Raw genomic sequence first — 22,313 nt, 5'->3', positions numbered from 1 at the left:
AGCGACTCTCTTTTTTTGTTAGAAACGAAAAGAAGGAGAAAAAAGAGAAAGAAAAAAAGGTTGGACTCAAATGAATGCACCCTCCTTTTGGCACTAATGTCTCGGTAAATGATGCTGTGTCATTTCGTGGTGATACATGCTCACGTGCATGCATGCCTGGCCCAACTCCAGTGGAACGTGTGAATGTGGAATGATGGGGATGCTGATGATGACAAATCTTTGGGTTTTAGTGGTACAAGTAGTAGTTTTTTAAAATTATTATATTATTGAGGCTCAACTTGGTACTTGTGTGTGTGTGTGTGCTGTGTGCATGCTTGCGTGGGTGTGCATGTGTGTATGTGTGCATTTGTGCGTGCGTGTGTGCGTGTGTGTTTGCTTTCAGCATCACCTATGTCCCAGCAGAGTATCTGGAGGAGTACAAAGTTAGCCTTGAGCAGGCGAAAGATGAAGCCTTCACTGGAGAAATCCCAGCCCAAAAGTATGTCACTACAGTTCCTTTAAAAAAAAACACGATACGACCGCAATAGGCTTGACACGCGCTGTTACCTGCATCCCACAGAACTACTGCCACGCGCGTCTGTAGTCAAAAAGAATCTCTTAGTTGAAACAGATTGAAGATATTTGTGTAAAGTTAAGAAAAGTATGTTGGTTTCACACCGAGTCCCCGGTAAAGTTTTAATTGGAAGCTTGCCTTCTACTCTAAAGAACCTTCCGTTTTTTTAACAACCCGTTGTCAGCCCGGAAGATTTTTAATTAGAAAGACCTTTGAATGTGCTCCTTTTGACCAAAGCCGAGGCCGTTTCGACAAAAAAAGAAGAGGTGTTTCATATTTCCAGTGGTGTAAAGTAACCAAGTACCTTTACTTAAGTACAGTTTTAGAGTTATTTGTACTTTACTTGAGTATTTCCCTTCTCCAATACTTTCTACTCCATACATCTCAGATCCAAATATTGTACTTTTACTCCGCTACATTTATTTGAAAGCTTTAGTTACTAGTTACATTTCAGATATAAATTATAATATTATAAAACATACATTAACCACTTCAGTCCTATTTTATACCTAGGCTATTTGAAAATAGGCGATCTACGAGCTTGTAGATCTGCTATTTTCAAACATTTTGTACTTTTACTTTTGGTACTTTAAGTACATTTTGATGTAAACAAGTTCATGCTTTTACTCAAGTACATTTTGAATTCTGGACTTTTTACTTGTAACAGAGTACTTCTATTTCGCAGTATTGATATTTGTACTTAAGTAAAACATGTGGGTACTTTTTCCACCACTGCTTATTTCTTGTTGCAGAGACATTCCAGACCTCCCTGAGCGGGAGGACGGCGAGGGAGAAGAGAGTGCCTCTTATAACAACTGGAACCAACCTAGGAAGTGAGTACTTATGCATGAAACACAAGAACGTGGATTATGAAGTATCTATGCTTCTGCTTCAAGAGCTGGGGGACTTTTTGGGGGGGGGGGGGGTGGAAAGCTGTGGGATTGTCTCGCAAGAGGCTGTGGAGTGAAGTGTGAAGCCGTTGCAATCAAAGACGTTCTTGTAGAAAAGAGATTAAAAAAAAGTTCTGCTCAGGTGTTGTCTTATTCCCTTGTTTTTATTCAATTAAATGTGGTCATCTTGGTGAAGGGGTCTTCTAGGCCTAGGGAGAGTGCATGTCGGCGTTGTTCACTGTGTCCAGGGACGTGCAGAGAATGTTAGAGAGGCAGGGGCTGAAATTTCTAAAAGGGCCTTTTGGTGGAAATATCGAATATAGCCGACCTCCAAGCTCACAACGCGTCGTGAGCTTGGAGGTCGGCTATTTTCGGTACTTGAAACCAAGTATAATCAAGTGAATACTGGACATGTGGACATGGATTTCTAAACAGAGAGGGCAATTCTTTCAACATAAGAAGCTGCATTCAAGTTCATGAGAGTTTGGACGAGTTTAATTCTCTTAAATGCTGCCAGGTATGGCATGGGAAGAGGGCATTTGCGTTTCTTTCACCATAGTATTCATGGTCTGGAGAGGGCACTTTTTGGATTTGGATTGGTATTTACCATAGAAATGCTTGCAGACAGGCGCTGCCAGCTCAAAAACAAACAGCTTTACCTGTACGTGGACACTGTTGCAGCCGTAATTGTAATTGCAGTAACGTGATGTTGTTTCATCTGAATCTCAGAGTAGAGATCTTCATTGTAAACATGGCGTTGTGATGTTTTCTCCTCTGCTTCTCAGAGTAGAGCTTTATCCCATTTAGACCTGGAAAGCATTATTAAGCATTATTACTTTAACCATTATTTTATGATTTAACTATTAAAAAATAGCAGATATATAAGCTCACAGCGTGGCACAGAGAGTCTTTGAATATTTTTGACCCGATTCTATAAATGTCTTCTAAATACTTCTTCCAAATCAGTGGTTCTCAAACTCTTTCATGTCAAGGATCCCCAAATTTACATGTATTTGTCTGCGGAACCCCATCTCAAAATATTTTTGTTCCAGGGACCCCCCCAGAAGCAAATATTTGAGTTACAAATGCTTTTAAAGAGATACTGTATATTCAAAGATTTTTCAAAAATAGCAGATCTAACAAGCTCACAGTGAGCTTGTACTGTATGTGTGCTATTTTTCAATAGCTAAAGTATAAAATAATTCCAGGTCTTCACAGTAGGGCATTCACGAATACTGATTTTTAGTATTCGAATTATTCGACCTCAATTATTCGAATAGTCGAATATTTGACAGGACTGTCCAAACTGTCAAATATTAAGTAGCAAGAGGCAAACATTGTGTAAATAGCCGATCTACATGCTCACAACGCCTCGCAATCATGTAGATCTGCTATTTTCACAATATTTATCTGTGGAACCGAGTCACATTAAATGTAATACCTACAATTCCAAGTGCTTGTCAGGGTGGGGGTCCCCAGTTCAAATTATGTTTATTTTGCGGGTCACAGCCTAAAAAGGTTTGAGAACCCCTGGTATAGAGCATTAACAAATTCATCCACCAGGGGCATTGACAACCCATTTTTATGACTATTTAGCCAAGCTTTATAAACTATATATTTTTTAAAGAGAAAACAATACAAAAATGTAAATAAGCGAATATTCGACTTCGGTGAACAACATCGAATAGTGACTTTGATATTCGAATATTGGAATAGTTGGTGAATGCCCTGCTACTTCACAGACAGTATTGTGATGTTTTCTCCTCCCCTGCCTCTCAGAGTTGAGCTGTTCAGAGAAGCTGGCAAGTCTCTGGGCATCAGCATCGTGGGAGGCAGAGGGATGGGCAGCCGGCTGAGCACCGGAGAGGTGATGCGCGGCATCTTCATCAAACACGTCCTGGAAGACAGCCCCGCGGGACGCAACGGAACCCTGAAGACTGGAGACAGGATAGTGGAGGTGAGGGTTCAATCATCACCCCTGGAGTAGTACCCCACCCACAGTGTTGGCAGAAGTACTTGTATAGGACGTTTTTATTTTTTTACGTAAGGAAAAGTACCGGTAGCAATACCATCATGTAAAAAATGCTGCCGTCATGCAGATCAACTTGCATTGTTTTAAAGATGAATTTTAAATTCCCATAACAGTGAATTGTTCATAAACATGTGTAGGGGATTATCTTATGACCAGGAGTATCCTCACCAGGTGTGGAATGATAAAGACAAGTCGTAGTAGAAGTACAATGTAGTAGATTTATATGTTAAACAACATAAGCACCCATAAGCATCATCCATTGCGACCATATCCGTCCTTGTCCCTTTTATGCCCATATATGGAGATCCCTGATGTCATCACTATTAATCCCATATCTGGGAATGCCCATATATGGACGTATTGTGTCAGTCACTGTTGTTTGAGCGCTTCTCACCCTTAGGGAGTCTTACTGGTATATACGTTTGGAGGACAAGCTACAGTACATAAGTAAGATATTGTAAACTTTTGATGTACTGTCATCATCTTCTTCTTCTTCTTGTCATTTAAACAAGGTGGACGGAGTGGACCTGAGAGATGCCAGTCATGAAGAGGCTGTGGAGGCCATCCGTAGGGCAGGCAACCCGGTCTCTTTCTTGGTCCAGAGTATTATCCACAGACCCAGGGTAGGTAACAATTCTGTAGGGCAGTGGTTCCCAAACCTTTAAATGTCAAGGTATCCTCTTAACTCTGACAGTGAACAAATGGGACCGTTCCATTTGTACACTGTCAGAGTTACAGACTTGTACTGTAAAGGTCTTGTACTGTAAGGGTACATTTTTAACCCCCTATAGCAGGGGTCTTCAACGTTTTCAGGCCGGGGACCCCCAAACTGATGGGGAGATGGAGCAGGGACCCCCTACCACCTCGTAGGGTGGGGGGGGGGGGGGGGGGGGGGGGGGTCGGGGCTACGACATATTTTTTATTTTAAACATGTACAAGTTACAGCGAGCAGGGTGGGCCGTACCACTACCATTTCTAAACGTACTACTTATTAACTGAGAACCAATGTCAATAATATCAACAATCTGTCAATTGCATAGTAATCATGTATTAAGCTATTCAAAATGGATAGAATCATGATTTATTTTTTAACATGATGTAAAAAAAAACAAAAAAAAAAAACATTTTTTGGAATCTTTTTTTTTTTAGCAATAATTTCGCGGACCCCCTGCAGTACCTCCGCGGACCCCCTAGGGGTCGCGGACCCCCTGTTGAAGACCCCTGCCCTATAGGAACCCAGAATCTACTTTGAGAACCATTGCTGTAGGGGACTGAAGCGTGATGGCTTTATTCCAGTATTAACACTTGTGTGTTATGCATAGAAAGGTATTTTTCCCACACAATAAAAAGAGCAAATGGCCTTATAATTAACAGCAACATGTACAATACAAACACATTTGACCACTTAATACTTGAATTGTGTCATTACACCACTGGTAAGTACAGTAATCTGTGTTATTGTGTCACTCACTATATCAATGTCTGTATATGTGGAGTGTTATTAAATGTTTTCCTTTATTTATTTATTTATTTTCATCCAATTTAACCTCGCATTTTGGTGCATACAATATAAAAGCATTATGCAAAACACAGATTTGAAATGAGGAAAGTGAGCAATTTTGAAAGACTGAATGAGTTTATTTCGAACATGAATAATAAAAAGAATATATATTAAATACAAAACAGAAGAAACAGACTCTTTCCACAGCGGCCAAAGCTGCAGTGAGAGAGGTTTATTGCCTTTGAAGGGCAGCTACTTAAGCGCAGTCGCTAGAGCTGGATCAGATTCTATACCTGGTAAGGAATGCGATAACATTTATTTTCTTTGGCATGTGGGCAGCCTCTGCCTCGGTGCAGCCCTCGCTGAAAATCACCTCTGTGCCTGCATATCGTATCTGTTGTTATTTGAAAGTGCAGAGAATCCAGTTTGAAAGTTCAAAGTGCATACTGTAGCTCCACTGCAGGGACTGCTGCTACTGGCCCAGCTGTGGTATTATCTCCACCAGTCTCCACTCTTTTTTTCTCCACTCTTTTCTTTAACTCATACCCTGCCAAAAAAGATGTTTCTATAATAAAAACGTCTTTAAAACGTCTTTTTCACTATGGACCTCCCTGCCAGACGTCTTCTGAACGTCTTTTAAAAAAAAAAAAAATTTGGACCTCCAACAGTGTACTAGGCATGATCGCGATCGCGAAATTGCATGTTTAACCCCAATACCAACCCCATCTTTCAAACATGGCAGCCATGTTTCTTTACATTTGAAGAAAACATAAGGGCTCCTTTCTCCTGAATGCCTGAACGGATTTCCAAGCGGATTTTTTTGTTTGAAAGCTGTGAAAAGCATGCACATGCATAGTGCATGATATGTGCACGAATGTGTGCACCAGCGTGCACACTATTTTTTTAACCCTTTGTTGGCGAACCGGCAATATAAGAGGTCATCCCACTTTAAATATGGCACCGACTGAGTTAAGATATTTCAAAATGTGTGACTTTTTTTTAGCTGAAGTATAAAATAGTTTTTTCATATAAAAACATTTGCCTTTGAGAGATGTACCAGAGTAGAAGTATAAAGTATCGAAATTTAGAAAATACTCAAGGAAACCCAAAAGCTACTCAAAGTGCTGTAAATGTCAGGGACGTGCTGGCCATTGGGAAAAACGTCCGGTTCATTCCTGGCCGGTCCAGGCCGGCCATTAGGAAAAAATTAAAAATAAAATGTCGGCCTTCGTTCCATTTTGGGGGCTGGGCGGCCAACAAAGTAAATCGTCACTGTCGGGCCGAAACTTTGTATCTCCAAGTTTCAAATTTGAAAATGTTTTCACAAAGCAAAGCCCTGCTTCATCATGCAAGGCCGTCGCACAAAAGTAGTGAAAACAGCAGATCTACAAGCACACAACGCCTCGCGATGCGAGGCGTTGTGTTCTTGTAGATCGGCTGTTTTCACTAGTTTAAATAATTTTTAAAATGATAAAAACGAAACAAACGGTTTTGGACGGTTTCCACCCGACCACAACGAAATATAACTCATGTAATGGGCCCACTGGCAAGTTGTCACTTGTCATGATCTGAAATGGCAAATCTTTGAGTAGCAGCAGCGCTATAGAGAGAGATCTCTCTCTCTCTATAGCACGCAATGAGGGCCTCTGCAACTCTTTTTCCCGGGCTGAATCAGGGGCCCAGCACGTCCCTGAATAAATGTACTGTAATTCCTTCCCACCTCTGCGTCTCCGCATGGTAGTCGAGGCTTCTCTTATGCTTTATGACAGCCGTGAGTCGTGAGATACTCCCAAACATTGCTTTTAGCCCTTCCAACCTTTCCCATTAACCAAACCAAGCCTCCATCTCTGTTCCCATGCGCCCGCCGTCTCCCTCAGCCCGAGTCAATATATAGTCCAGCCACATCACCCGTTGTTGTAGAGAAATACAGCAACGCTTTAGCACGCATGCCACATCGCAACCGCCAGGTAATCCTTCTTTCTCTTTCTGCCCCCACCCCCACCCCATCTCTTGATCTGATCGGCTATCTATCACACTCAATCTCTCCTGTATGCCTGAGGCCATCCAGCTGTACCCCCACCCACACCCCAACCCCCACCCTTTCTTACTCTCTCTATAATAGCCAGTGCATGGTAGAAAACCTCCTCAGATTGTTTTACTTAAGTAAAAGTAGCATAAAGATGTAAAAGTCCTGTTTATAGTCAAAATGACTTAAATATACTTAAAGAACCAAATTGAAAGTACTCGACTTTGTCAAATCTTTTGGAAAATAGCTGATCTACAAGCTCACAACTTGAATAAATGTACTTAGTAACTTTCTACCGCTGCTAAATATCTTCTCTTGTTTCCCCCCCCACACGGACGGCTTCCGATATACCTCTGATAATACGCAGATTTTTCAGCCTTTTCATCATAACAAAATTGACTTTTAAGAGGTTAATGGAAAACACTATTTTGATTAGATAATTCCTGCAGCCGCTGCTACAGGCAGGCCGGTAATGCCTTTCTTAAATATAGCCACTGGGGGCCACCTAGAGAGTATAATAACACATCCTCCGTGTTGCCTTTAAAGTGTTCCCAGTCTTTTTCTTGTAAGCAGTGAATAATCTGGCGATAGCCCGGAGGACTCTCTAATCCATTTTGTTTAAACTATTCCGCAGAAGGAGGCTTGACTATTTTTTATATGTATATTATACATCTTTTGGGGTTTATTTTTGTGCAGCGCCGCAGAGAAATGGGCTATGCTCGAGGATAACGGCTCGCTTTTAATGGCTGCCGCATTGAATAATACACCAAAGTGTTTCTGTCCTCCGTTTCTCTTTTTTTTTTCTTTTTTTTTCTCCCGCCGGGTCCCCAATTCAATTTCATCAGAAGTGCTCTGCCATCATGTTAAATATCCTTCAACCTGTCTTGCTTTTAGAAAACGCCCCTGCCTTTTCCGCAGCTAAATAGCCGCCCCGGACTGACCCTCCACCGCACTAATCAAACCTGCTTAGTACCCGCCCAGCCCCAGGTTAGAGCGCAGCACTGTCTTTGTGTGTCCCTGTGTGTGTGTGTGTGTGTGTGTTTATTCTTGACATGCTTTCCTTTGTGCTTTCCTTCTGTGTTGTGTTTGCAATCCATTGATCTGTCCTTTGAGTGAGTGTACAAGAAAGCAAAGGGAGGGTACAGTATATATAGACAGTGGTTTGTTTGTGTGGGCTCAAGCACTATTGGCAAAGATTGTGTTTGTTTTTTTAGTTTTCAGTGAGTACCAACAGGGAGGAGTTAACTGCATCGGGGCAACTTTAGTTAAAGAACTCCTTCCCTTCCACCGTCTAAACTTTCTGGCACTCGCTACATCTTCTTCCAGTGACAGATAGGCTCCCTAGCTGTGTGGCACAATAACTGCTGTTGTGTGTGTGTGTGTGTGTGTGTGCGTGTGTGTGTGCGCTTGCGTGCGTGCGTTTGTGTAGCTCCCCATTATGTCTAACTCTACTCTCTGTGCATGCATACAGTATGCCTGTGTTATACCAAGCAAATCATATCATCTTTCGTAAAAGGCTTTCCAAAAAAAGTCCTCCTCTCTCCCTTGTGTCTGAAAAAGCCCATATTTCCCAGTTGCCCCGCTAAAAAAGCTCGCTCCTAAGTCTTTCTCTGCCAATTTAAAGAAGAGGGATTGGAACGAGTCTGAAGAAAAATGCTTTTATGTGAGGATCTTTCTTCCACAAAGCCAATTGCCAAAGTTTCTGCTGGCAGCCTGGCAGAACATTTTGAGCCTGTTCATATGGGACAAGCGCTTCAAGCCTGAGTGGAACCGTGCTGATGAGCAGCCCGTTTTGGCTGAACTGTCCAGGGGCGATCCATAGTGTGGTCATGATGCCAGCCACGGACTCAACCAGCACTCATCGCTTATCGCCGCTGTCGGGCCCGGAAACCTTGTATGTCCCAAACAAACTGTCATATTCTTTAGGGCAGTGGTTCTCAACCTTTTCAGGCCGCGACCCCCAAAATAATCATATTCTAACCCCCCCCCACCCTGACGAGCACTAAGAGTTGAGGCATTACATTTTGTATAACATGGTTCTATTGTGAAAATAGCCGATCTACATGCTCACAACGCCTCGCGTTGCGAGGCGTTGTGAGCATGTAGATCGGCTATTTTCAAGATTTCTGCCTCTGATATTTGACAATTTGGCCAATGTTTAAGTTGTCCTTTTAGAGCTATTAAAAAGTCCTTAAATTGTCACTTTAGAACTGTGCAGATACTCTCTATATACACTTGAACTTCATGTTGGTTTGTTTACTGTTGAGTGAGAAAACAATGTTGCACATTAAAATAATCACCTGGGGACCCCCTAAAATAATTTGGGGACCCCCCCTGGGGGTCCCGGCCCACAGGTTGAGAACCACTGCTTTAGGGAAATGGGGGAAAAAAAACCTGTGTTCCATTGGATCTAGTTATCATTAATAATAGCCACAAGCTCTTGTTAATAGTTTTCATTGGTTAAATACTGACTTTCCAAATCCTTACAAAATTGTGAAAATAGCCGATCTACAAAACTTGTATCAAAACAAACACAAACGTTGACATATGGACATACACGGTTTCTTGCTGACAGCGACGTTATGAAGGTGTTGAAGCTACTTTTTCCCCGACAAAAGAAAACAAATGAAGGTTATTCTCAATGGTTTTATAGCAACTTTTGCTAAAAAACGTCTTAATCACCAGCCATATTTATTTTTCACCGTACAAATATGATGATATGCCCAAATTAGAGATGCCAGCTTGGAAGCGGTCAATATCAATACACATGTCATTGATTGTTTTCGTGGTCATTATGCTTTTCATTTACATGAAAATGACAGGGTTGTGGCACGAGGCAAGCCGAGTGCCAAACAACCCTGAAACAGTGGTAAATCAGCCAACAACCCACGACCCTCGAATGGTAAATTGCTTTTCTACCACTTCTACTATATAAATGAAAGAAAACACAGTTGTAACTTGCAAGGTTATTTAGTTACAATCACTGCAACACAACAGTGGGCGGGGTCCATGAGCCAACTCAAGGTTGTTGACTGATTTACCACTGTTTTAAGCCAATCCGATTCCAGCATTTGAACATGTGACCACAAAACGTGGTAGAATAGTTATTTTTGCTCTATTTGCTGTCAGACATTAAATGAAGTCCCTCTGCAGTCGGACAATGTGACTGATAGGACATTGCATGTATTATCCAATACTGTACATTAACTATTATGCTACGCTCCTGTACAGTTTTGAAGTTTATGTCCCATTTGTGCACAGCAGACGTCCCCAGCGGACTCCGGTGAGGACAGAGCGTCAGCCACAGCCAGGGACACTAAGGACAAGGTTGGTATTTTCCAATTAACATCCATCAGCCTATACTTACTTAATTACTTGTTTACTTATCCAGACAGAGAGCTGTGCTTTTCTTGCGGCCTTTAAAATGCACGTCGCTCCCCGCAGAAGCATCCGTTCAAGATGTATTTGTCACTCAATCATACAAGTATAAGCAGCAAAAACTTTGGTGTTACGTGCTGCTCAGCAGACTGTGCTAACATTAACAATAACATACTGTAACAATGGTTAAAGGTTAGACAATGTACAGGACTGGGTATGTGATATAATAAATACAGGGCAAGTAAATATAAAACCTACAAAAGAAAAGAAAAAGAACCTCTAAAGAATATGAAGGGAGAATAATTTCAACTGAGATACTGTAAGTACAGCAAATAGTATACTGTACATGGGCTGGGTACAATAACCGCAATACCGCCATGCCGCCGTTGTGTAATGCATACCGCTGTATCAAGTTTATAACCACGATTATTATTATTATTATTATTATTACTTTTTTAAATAGTTTTTCATTTAATTTACTTACTAAAAGTACAAAATAATTTCATTCAAACAATTTGGGGAGGAGATACCGCGATAACGCCATACCGTCTGTAAAGAGTGATTTATTACCGCAATCAAAAAAATAATAATAATAAAGACACACAGATGCTCTGCTCTGTGTGTGAGCAAAAGTGGTGTTCTGCTCTGTGTGTGAGCAAAAGTGGTGTTTACAGATTGAAGGCCTCGTTTTGTTTTGTCATTGTTCAATGCTCTGGACTAGCCTCGGGGAAAACACTCTCGCTGTGTCTTTCTGTGGTGGCCTTGTGACACCAAAGGCACTTGCCTGTCCGCGTTGGCACAAACAATGCGTTGCTGGGGGGGGTATTTGTCCCAATGTGCGGTAGCTTAAGATCACAGAGATATGCTGCTGTTACTGTTTAGACTCGCGCTCGCTACACCAGATGTGGGTTCTTTTAACGCAACACACCTGTTGTTATCATGAAACTAAGTGGTGTTGTCCGAACTAAGCATCGCCTCGCAAAAAAGGCCTCTTCAAATGGAGGGAGTGACTGTGTAAGGCTTACATTATACTGTACGTCATCATTCCTCAGAGATATTGTATTTTCAAAATGACATTATTTGAACATAATTATTGTAAGAAGATTATGGTCACATGTATGCATTTATTGAAATAGTTACTGTGGTAACAAGACCTGTCAAAATGATTACATAATCGTCTAATTGCAGTTAGTTATTTGAGATAATGGCAATATGTTTTTCACGTAATCGTCATAATCATCATAATCATTTCCATGTTCAAAATGTTTGTATATTTAAAAATAATTATATCAAAAATAAAATAAGAAAATAGCAGATCTACAAGCTCAAGCGTGTACATCTGCTATTCCACTGTTAATGATTACTTTTTTTTTAAGTATAAAGTAACTAATGATGTTATTAGTCATATCTGTCCTATGCGACTTTTGTTTATGTAGGCTAAAAAACTTGATTTTGTATTCGCAACGTAAGAAACACGATTAAGTCGTTCATGGCAATGATTTGAGTGAAGTAAAGTGGTAACTGTGTTGTTACAAAACTGTTTGTCGTTTGTCCGTAGGAGGGTGACAGTCACTGTAGATTATTTCTTCGCCTGTCCCCAACTAACCCTTTCACCCCTACACCGTTTAAGGTTTGTGGGTCTCTGTGTTGTCCTCCTCATGCCTTCCACTGTCCATGTCAGTGTATGCCTGTATTGACCATATTCACGTCCATGTTGCTCGTGCGTCATCATAAACACCCCACCAGACTCTGAGAATGACGTGAGAGCAAAAATGGCCGCCATGTGAAATTATGCTCAATGGAATATAAATGCATAGTAGCACTGTTTCTCTGTACCTGGTTCCAATTTCTAAAGGACAACTCTGCACTAATTAACATATAGGCAAATTTTCCTAATTATATTGATCCCAATATGGACAACCATGTCACACCGTGGCATGGATGTGTGTACAATAACAACTCATAACAGATTCATGAAAAAAAAAAAAAAAAAAAAAAAGCTTCAATAGCAATAGGCTTATGGGCACTCTATGTTATGAGGGCCGCTGGGGTCTGCCGGGAAAACTGTACGACAGGTGCATTTCTGCCTTATAGGCCCATGGTCGTTTGGGATCAATATAAGTAGGAAAATGAGCCTAGATGTTATTTAGTGCGGAGTTGCCCTTTAACCCTCAGAGTTAAACAAGACGCTGAGGTTTTTACAGTGTAGATTGGGGGGTCACAGAGCAACAAAAAAAAGAACCCTATCAAATATCCATATCCTTGGGTCCTTGAAAATAAAAAGGTTTGAGAATCACTAAACTACAGTATACTGGAACCTCAATCGACACTGTAATGTCGTCAGTGTTCATTTGGTTCCATTTGTACACTGTCACAGTTACAGCCCCATAAGACCCGACATTGAGAACCAGTGCTATAGTGTAGTTTGTCTATCGTTACTGTTGGGCAGAAACCTCTTATCTCCATATTTTAACTTGTGTTTTTTCATAAATTAACACCACACTTGATCATAGTAGAGCGGCCCTAAGTGTCTCGTGCTGAGCTTGTCGATCTGCTACTTTTTCTATTATGGAATTTGGACATATGAGGTTTCCACCCGACAGAGACGATGGGCTGAATATATTCCAGCATTACACTCTTGCATACACAATGTCCTCCTAACACCTCTCCCACTGGTCTGAACTCTCTTGTTTGTGTGCTTGTGGCTTCGACGTTCAACATCAATTAACTACAAGTGGGCTTTTATGTTTGTTTCCCCCCCCACTCATTTTGTCATCAAAGCATACGAGAATTAATATTTAATCAAGTGGCACATGATGGCCAGCCTTTCATTTCTTGGCTTTGGAACAAAATGACTTTCTGATGTGAGACCAAAACGATGATATAAACTAAATCAAAAGGCTTGTTTTAGTTACTCTTGTCTGTAAGGTAAGTGTTTGAATCTATGATGGGCAACGGGTATGTGATTTAATGAATGTGAGACTCTTTTTTTTTTTTACAGTCAACACAGTTTCAAACACAGTATGATGGTGGCGGTGCCTCACATCGGAACATATTGGGGACATATGGATGTTTTATGTGGATATTAGGACACTATAGGGACCAGTGACCTAATTTATTAGGACATAGGGATATATTGCAATTCCGGGAAATTGCAAGTGTGGTTGCTGTGACGCAAGTCACGCTTGCAAATGAATTCCGTCCTTGTCCCCTTTATGCCCATATATGGAGATCTCTGATGTCATCAATATTAAGCCCATATCTTGCAATGCCCATATATGGACATATTGTGTCAGTCTCATGTGGTCTATGATGTCAGACATCTATGATGTCAGTCATCTCTATATTTGGGAAAAGTTGAATTTTTTCATTTTTTCATTCAAGTCAATGGAGAAATGAATTCATAATAAATTAATATAAATCAAGCTATATAACGTATCACTTAGCAAAATGCAAGCAGACAATTCCAGATGAAGTCGGTCGATTTGATATATGGCTCATATATAGACAGGTGCGTGACACCAAAACTGTGGGAGGAGTAACGGGGCAAAATAACGTTTATCCGGAAAGGTGGAAAGAAAGATAGCCGTACATATAGTCTGATTGCCCTGTTAGAGCAACCACACTATTTAGGGATGTATCAGGATATAAGGATATATTAGGGACTTATTAGGACAGCCATAACACAAAGTTATGGGGGTCCTTGAAATTAAACAAGGACCCCCAATTGAGAATCTCTGGTCTAAGCAAATAAAGCTGACCGATTGATTGACTGAGTGATTGATTGATTGATTGATTGATTGATTGATTGATTGATTGACTGATTGATTGACTGACTGCATGTCTTTCTGACCTCCATCGATGGGGATACAGGCTGGGAGACGGGAAGCTGGGAAGGTGTCCCCGTCGGGGCCTCTCCTGCTGTCCCTCCCCGTGGTGCCCCATGTGGGAGAGACGGACACGGACACCCTGACGCAGATCCCAGACAGACCCACTCCCACCCAGGAGGTGGAGGAGGACGCGGTGGCGGCGGTGGAGGAGGAGGAGGAGCAGGAGGAGGTGGAGGATGAGTTCGGATACAGTTGGAGTGAGTTCAACTTCCATGTCTCTTTAAATCAGCCATTACCAATCCTGTGGGCCGGGGCCCTCTGGTGGGCCTTGAGGATTATTAAGTGTGTCCCCAAAGAATTCACAAAACAATACACTTGCATTAGGCGTGTCATGATTCACGCAACTCACGATACGATTCGAATCACGATTCAAGGTTCACGATATTTAAAAAACAATGTAAAGACAAAATTATTTTCCACAGAAATGACTTATTTCGGCTTGGATCAGTGGTCCAAGACGAAATAAGTCATTTCATGTTATGTTATGGAGACATAATATATTGAACTATCATTAAAATAAAAATGCACTTAAAATGCAAACAGCCCACCCGTTTTCCACTTGCTCCACTTCCTTATGGTGACGCATTTCCTAGTGAAACGGTCCAGGAAGGAGGGACATAGCGCTGGGAGGAATGTGATTTGGCGGTCAAAAAGTAGGCAGACATTAATATGTAAAGACGGGTGGGCTGACGAACGACGCTGAGTCTCACAGCATCGCTCCCATAGACTAACAAGGCAGTGGCTACGGAAACAATTTTGTGTTCATAGGAGATGAGATGTCGGCCGTGGCTTGTGATTGGCTGGACCGGAGATAAGCCAGCGCAACATACTGGCTCCGCTGTGCGGGGAAGGGAGGCGGGGGAAGGGGGTAGCCACGCGAACCAGCGGCTCGCGGGGAGTAGCTGAAGTTGAAGTAATTGAAGTTGACTAAACTGATTGACACAGGCACCTGTCAGTCATTGAGGACACTCTGGAAGACGAGATGCTGCATCTCAAGTGTTTAATCCTCCAATAAAATTTTCAAATCAAATCAAAAAAAAAATCGCACCCGTGCGAAGTGAGCGGTGCAAACTAATTCACCAACCAGGATTCGAAACAGCAACCATAGACTACAGGGTTTAATGTAGCGTGGTCGCTGTCTTGAAACCTGGGTGGGGGTCGATTTGCGCCAGAAAGTTCCAGGATATGTGGTTGGTCAGACTTTTTATGTCGGTTACACCATCAGGAGTATATTATGCGCAACAAACCAGCCAGGTTTGTTAGTATCCTTGACCAGACCAAATAACAATTTATCGTGCACATTCATGTGCACATTTATGTGTCACCAGAAACTCCATTTGGAGTAGCCGAGATGCAGGAGAAACTCTTAAATGTTGCTGTCTGAAAACAGATAGAGCCAAATAGAGCTTCTTGTGGGTTATAAAGCAAGAGGGAGACAGAGGGAGAACAGACAGGAGGTCAGACAAACAGCCTGGCCATTACCAGCTTGGTGGCAGTCAAAGAGTGAATAGAAGAGAAAAATAATATGCAGTCCAGACCAGAAGCTCAAACAAAACAGACAGAGGGCAGAATGGAGAGGGGATCAGACAGACAGAAAGATGGAAGGACCTTTCCTGAACTTTAAACCGGCACAAATCTTTCCTAAACTTTAAACTGGCAGATTGAACAACACACAGGATTCGAAACAGTAATCATAGCCTGCAAGGGTAATGTAGCGTGGTTGCTGTTTCGAATCCTGTGTGGTGTTCAATCTGTTAGTTTAAGGTTTAGGAGAGGTCCAGGATATGAAACAACCTGGCCATTACGCCTGGACCTTTCATGAACTTTAAACCGGTCTCAAGTGCAAGTGTAATGGCCAAGACAGATCTAAATTAACATGAACAACACAGCATTTGATTGGTCTGTTCTGTTTGGCTAACACATGTCGTCATGAGTAGAACGGTTTCTGATTGGTCGATTCTAATGTTAAATTACTCAACTAGCCAATCGATGAAGAATGAAAGAATCGTCCCGTGCTAATATGTTTTAACTAGATAAACCGAAAGTGAAAGCAATCTGGCCAGCCATCATCAAAGAAAAGGTACTTTTCACTTAACTGGACTTGATATTTGGACTAGATTCCGAGATGAAGCTGTTTCTTTGCATCAGCATGAACTGGAGCCTATGGAGAATAGACACTCCATGATGCTGGCGGCCGAGTTGCGTGATGGGATATGTAGTGTTTTCGCTCACCAGCCCGCTACCACAGCACCTGTTTAGCTGGTAACCATGGCAACAGTTAACTCGTCTGTGGACAAGTTAACTCGTATTTTTGGAGTGGTGCTCCTGAGAACAGGAGCTAAGCTCCGACATCCGGTTCCCAAACTGGTGGGGAAAATAACTTGTTCAGGACTAAACTAAACTAAAGCGTAGCCTACATCTGGCCTAGATAAGGCCTACATCTTTGCACAAACGGCTCAAAGTTTGCTGTACCTGCAGGTTCCCATTGGACAAGCTTTGCGTGATTGGCTAGCGCGGGGCGCTTGATGTAAGTAGACTGCACTCTTGTCGAGGTGCAAACTTGCTCCTTGTGCACTCGTGGCCATGTATGGCCTACTTGTGCACCAGCAGAGCGTGCCTTGTTATTTATATCAGGTCACACTTGTTGATGGTGAGGTCACCAAGGATGCTGGTCCCTCATTGGCTGTTGATGCTGACATCACCATGAATGCTGGTCCCTGAATGGCTATGGGTGTAAACATAAATAGATACGCGACAGAAGAAGTAATTAACTCACTAGTAAGACGCCTCAGGGAGGCGAGGTCGCGCCATGTCTTGGCCACTGCTCTGTGATTATTATTAATGTTATATTTTTGATGGGGGCTTTTTCTGCCTTTATTGAAAGTGGAGATAGACAGGAAATGGGGAGAGCGACATGGAGAGACATGTAGTGAAGACAGTGGGGAACGGTTCTCGAACCCGCAATGCACAAGCTGCTTATGTGCCTCAGAGCCAAGGCCCAGGCTATCCCCGGATGTATTTCTAAAAAAGCTGAGAAAAGGAAAAAATTATGGGGCTTTAGTCGGGTGACGTAAGAGCAGCTTATATAAGAAGTACACATTCAAAGAGGGAAAGAAAGAAAGAATGAAACAAATAAAGAAAGACAGTAAGAAAGAGGGAAGGATGCTTAGATGGGCCGTTCACCTTGAAAAAGGATCAATGAGAGGCAGGTATGTTGCTGTTGTCTTTGGGGGCAAGGTGTACCACTTTGGAACGCCCCGCAGGCAATCTGAGGACCAGATGGAGGTGTCCGTGTTCAACACAGTGACTTTGCGCTGGGTGGCGTTGCCCCCCGTGACTGGAAGAGGAAGGGATGAGGTTCCCTCCGCTCGCTGGATGCACACAGCTGTGCTGATTGAAGATGTCGCCTACATCTGGGGTGGGTGTAAGTGCGAGTCTGAGGAGTGCTGCAATGTGCTTTATGCCTTTGACGTCGACACCCACACATGGCATAAGCCCAGGGTTTCTGGGACCGTTCCAAGGGGGAGGAATCACCACTCCGCCTGTGTCTTGGGGAAGATCATGTATATCTTTGGAGGATACAAAAAGCATCGCACTTATTGCACTAATGAGATCTACAAGTTGGACTCCACCACAATGGTCTGGTCTTCAGTTAACAGCACTGGCATTACACCACCTGCTTTGCCAGATCACTCTACCACCATCATTGGGACAAAGATGTTTGTATTTGGAGGAGACTACAACAACATCAGTGCGTTTGACACAGAGACCAACAACTGGCTGTTCAAGATGTCTCATGCACCAATTAGTCCAGAAGGAAACAGGTGTCATACAGCCTTTGCCTTTGATGGAGAGCTGTATATATGTGGTGGTGACATATGGGATACTTGGATGAATTATCTGTGGAAATACACTCCAGAGACCTTCTCCTGGAAGAAGGTTGAGCTCAACCACAAAAACCCGTCTCAGATGACATGGATATGCTGTCGGATGGTGGTACGAGATTGTCTGGTGATTATAGGACGCTCAGACCCACAGCACATCCGCAGACCTCTGAAGACGCTATGCAAGCTAGCGGTTAAGTGGTTTGGTCTGGAGCAGTCTGGACTCCCACACAACATCAGGTGGGAACTGGCACGGTTACCCATGAATGCCAATAGACTGGATGCAATTTGTAAATTACATTTACACAAGTAGAAATACTGTTCCTACGAAACAGTGTGGGCTCGCTCGTGACTATATTCTGCAGCGTGCGAACTGTCATGTGAAGCTCAACCAATACTCCAGCTAACACCACTCCCAGATGTTTTTCCGCACCTGAATTGCACCTCATTGGCTAATGGTCCTGCCTTTGTACTGTCTGTGACGGAACTCATTATATAAATAATGAAGATAACAGTGTTCTCCGCTTTCAGGCAAGCCCACAATTATTAGGTTTGTAGACAAACTAGAACACAACTGTGGTGTGAAGACCAGGCCAACTCACTTCACTTACTGTAGGTCTGGGCAATTAACACATTTGTTGCCATGGCTTATTTCTGTCTGTGCTGTGGTCTTGCCAAACTTTTGACCAACTTCGAAGACACACTCAGCATTTAGTATTCTGATGACAATATCACACAGAATGAAAGAGGAGATTCTCAAATTTTTGTCTTGTCTTTTGGACAAAAACCCAAAAATATTATTGAACTCTACTCTCCATGGCATGAGTAATCAATAGAAAAAAAGTCGTTTGGGGGGTGAACTACTCCTTTGAAAAAAAAAAAAAAAACGCTTTTAGTTAATGTTACTGTATCAGGCTGAAAAATCACTTGATCTTTTTGGCATTGACTTCAGTGACTTCAATGTTGTATTTACAGTATTTTTCTTCAAAAAAGAAAGTTTCTATTTTTTCTTTCTTTCTTTGCCAGACCCATGAAATGGGTAGGCCTACATAAGCAAATGTCTGTCCGGGTTTTCTATATAAAGGGTATATATGATGATGACATGATGATGACATGCCTATAAAAGGCATGATGTCATAAATGATGATGACAGACAGGGGGTCTGGCACAACCAGGTTGACCTGGTCTAGTTTTTTTTACAAGTTCTTTCCTTTTCAATCAAGTTGTTCAATTCACAGCAAATAAGAGAAAGAGAATAATATAACAAAAGTAGGTGTGTGTGTGTGTGTGTGTGTGTGTGTGTGTGTGTGTGTGTGTGTGTGTGTGTGTGTGTGTGTGTGTGTGTGTGTGTGTGTGTGTGTGTGTGTGTCAATGGCTTCCAACGTGATGAGGGAATGAACACACTGAGATCTCACTGTGAGATTGATTCAAGCAGCCTAGCCGCCTAGCCTACTATCTGTGAATGATTGAATTCATACATGTAATGTTGACATTCATAGCCTATACACATCAATGCGATACTTTAGGAAGTTACAAACGGAAGAGGAATGAAAACGGGCCGTTTGCGTCTACAGATTTGAGGCCCGGGCCGCGATCACCACCGTGGCCCCCCGCAGACCACCGGCTGATTAATTGACGATTTAATTGTGTTTTCATCGTTGACAATTACATTTCTGTTTGGCTTGTAGGCTTTGAAGTTGCACATGGCAGATATAATACATAACCAAATGATAGTGGAAATACCCGTTCTACAAGCTCACAACGTTTCACATGGCAACGCGGTGTGGGCTTGTAGAAGTGAGCGGTGCAAACTAATTCCTGCAAGGGCGCCTGCGCGAATCAGTGTTGATAGGCATGCATGGCAATATTCTTTTTGTTGTGTATGATGTCAGTCTGGAGGTCTGTTCAGACTATATAAGGTTTTCGTGTGTCCTGACCTTTACACCAGCTCAAAACGAACACCAACCAGGATTCGAAACAGCAACCATAGACTACAGGGTTTAATGTAGCGTGGTCGCTGTCTTGAATCTTGGGTGGTCGTAGATTTGCGCCAGAAAGTTCCAGGATATGCGGTTGGTCAGACTTTTTATGTCGGTTACACCATCAGGAGTAAAGCAAGAGGGAGACAGAGGGAGAACAGACAGGAGGTCAGACAAACAGCCTGGCATTAACAGCTTGGTGGCAGTCAAAGAGTGAATAGAAGAGAAAAATAATATGCAGTCCAGACCAGAAGTTCAAACAAAACAGACAGAGGGCAGAACGGAGAGGGGATCAGACAGACAGAAAGATGGAAGGACCTTTCCCGAACTTTAAACCGGCACAAATCTTTCCTAAACTTTAAACTGGCAGATTGAACAACACACAGGATTCAAAACAGTAATCATAGCCTGCAAGGGTAATGTAGCGTGGTTGCTGTTTCGAATCCTGTGTGGTGTTCAATCTGTTAGTTTAAGGTTTAGGAGAGGTCCAGGATATGAAACAACCTGGCCATTATGCCTGGACCTTTCATGAACTTTAAACCGGTCTCAAGTGCAAGTGTAATGGCCAAGACAGATCTAAATTAACATGAACAACACAGCATTTGATTGGTCTGTTCTGTTTGGCTAGCACATGTCGTCATCAGTAGAACGGTTTCTGATTGGTCGATTCTAATGTTTAGTTACTCAACTAGCCAATCGATGAAGAATGAAAGAATCGTCCCGTGCTAATATGTTTTAACTAGATAAACCGAAAGTGAAATATAGGAGCGGTTTGCACCGCTCAAAAATTCTGACATCAGGAATTATTAAGGAGAGTTAACGTACGTCATCACACATTACATTTTTATTTAGGGGCTGTACTTAGGGCTGTAATTGTCTTGTCTTGTTATAAACAAACACATATTTTGCCATCTACTGTTAGGTATGGCCACATTATCACTACAGCTATGCTCTAAAAGTGTGAAAAACATATTTTTCATTTCACCCCGTCTTTAACAGAGCAGCCATTCGCCTTTGAGATTTTCATGTGGGCAGTGGTACAGACATGGTTCTGAGCCACTGCTATAAACACATGTCTGTGTGTGAATGGGAAACATCTATGTTAGGGGAGGTGTGTGATGTTCCACTTCACCTGCTTCTTTCTGCACACGTGATCTGGTTCACTGGTTTGGAAAGTGTGCGGAGAAATGAACAGGTGCGCTCCAACTCACTGTTGGCAGCACACACACAGTCCGGGGAGGCTTAACTGTAATAGAATGCGACATATCTTTAATGTTTTCCTTTCCTCTTTCCTCTCTCCACTGAACGCCATCTCCCATACCACCCCTTTTTTACAGTATTTACTCTTATGCTCCTGTCATGAGGTGAACACAACATTTTCTACCTGGCACCTTAGCTCCTGTTTCAGTCTCGCGTTGCCAGGCGATTGGAGAATTCAAACTAAGCTGATACGTCTGGGGACTTCTAAACACAAGGCAGCTGCTATAGAACGGAAGTAAGAACAGCCGTGCTTTGGAAACCACCAATATGATGGCACACACTAAAGACTTTGGATTGGTTCTGCACATTTTTGTTTTTGTTTCCACCCTTTTAGCAAGGGACACTGTGAGGTCGTCCTTATGCTGTCAGACTCTTGTAGCTTTTGACGTCAGCTACAAAGCAAGAAAATGCTCTCTTGCATTTGTTATAGCTCTGACCCGTCACCTCTGTTGCTGTTTATCAAGTCATAAATGTAGGTAGGAATTTATGTCAACTTATCACTCATTCTAAGTTGCTCTTGGTCACAGCAACACCTGAAACCTACAGTAAAATAGGAATATAGGAATATAGGCTCGAAATTATGCAAAGTTCCTTCCTTCATCACACACTGCTACACATCTGCCACTAGAGGTCGCCCACATCACATCGTGACTGTCCTGTCCTGTCTACAAGGAAACTCTGGCATTTCCATCTAGACCCCGCGAGGACCTTTTTATGTATATCTCTATTGTGTTGTATCACTCACACACTCACAGTGCAATGAACTGCGGGATGAAGTCACCGGCTCAAGGTGGAAAAAACAATTCGACGTCCTTCAGCCTGGCAAGCAGAATAAAGGACAGACTTCCAGCCTCCGACCACCTGAGAGTAGGGGTGCATGTGTGTGTGTGTGTGTGTGTGTGTGTGTGTGTGTGTGTGTG

The 22,313-nt window shown here is 42.4% G+C and overlaps 1 protein-coding gene across 1 annotated transcript in view; it reads left to right on the top strand.

Moving 5' to 3' along the window:
- The window catches only part of mpdz (multiple PDZ domain crumbs cell polarity complex component), a 120,015-nt gene that overhangs the window by 56,413 nt on the left and 41,289 nt on the right, over window positions 1–22,313 (top strand). Inside the window, exons 24-30 of the mRNA XM_080741315.1 lie at window positions 383–478; window positions 1,306–1,386; window positions 3,223–3,400; window positions 3,988–4,098; window positions 10,267–10,329; window positions 11,939–12,010; window positions 14,254–14,467. Coding sequence (XP_080597441.1) covers window positions 383–478; window positions 1,306–1,386; window positions 3,223–3,400; window positions 3,988–4,098; window positions 10,267–10,329; window positions 11,939–12,010; window positions 14,254–14,467 — 815 coding nt within the window. The remainder of the gene's footprint in view (window positions 1–382; window positions 479–1,305; window positions 1,387–3,222; window positions 3,401–3,987; window positions 4,099–10,266; window positions 10,330–11,938; window positions 12,011–14,253; window positions 14,468–22,313) is intronic.

The sequence above is a fragment of the Nannobrachium achirus genome, assembly GCF_963921795.1.
Source record: "Nannobrachium achirus genome assembly, chromosome: 14".
Lineage (NCBI taxonomy): Eukaryota > Metazoa > Chordata > Actinopteri > Myctophiformes > Myctophidae > Nannobrachium > Nannobrachium achirus.
This window is presented reverse-complemented; position numbering and strand designations above follow the sequence as displayed.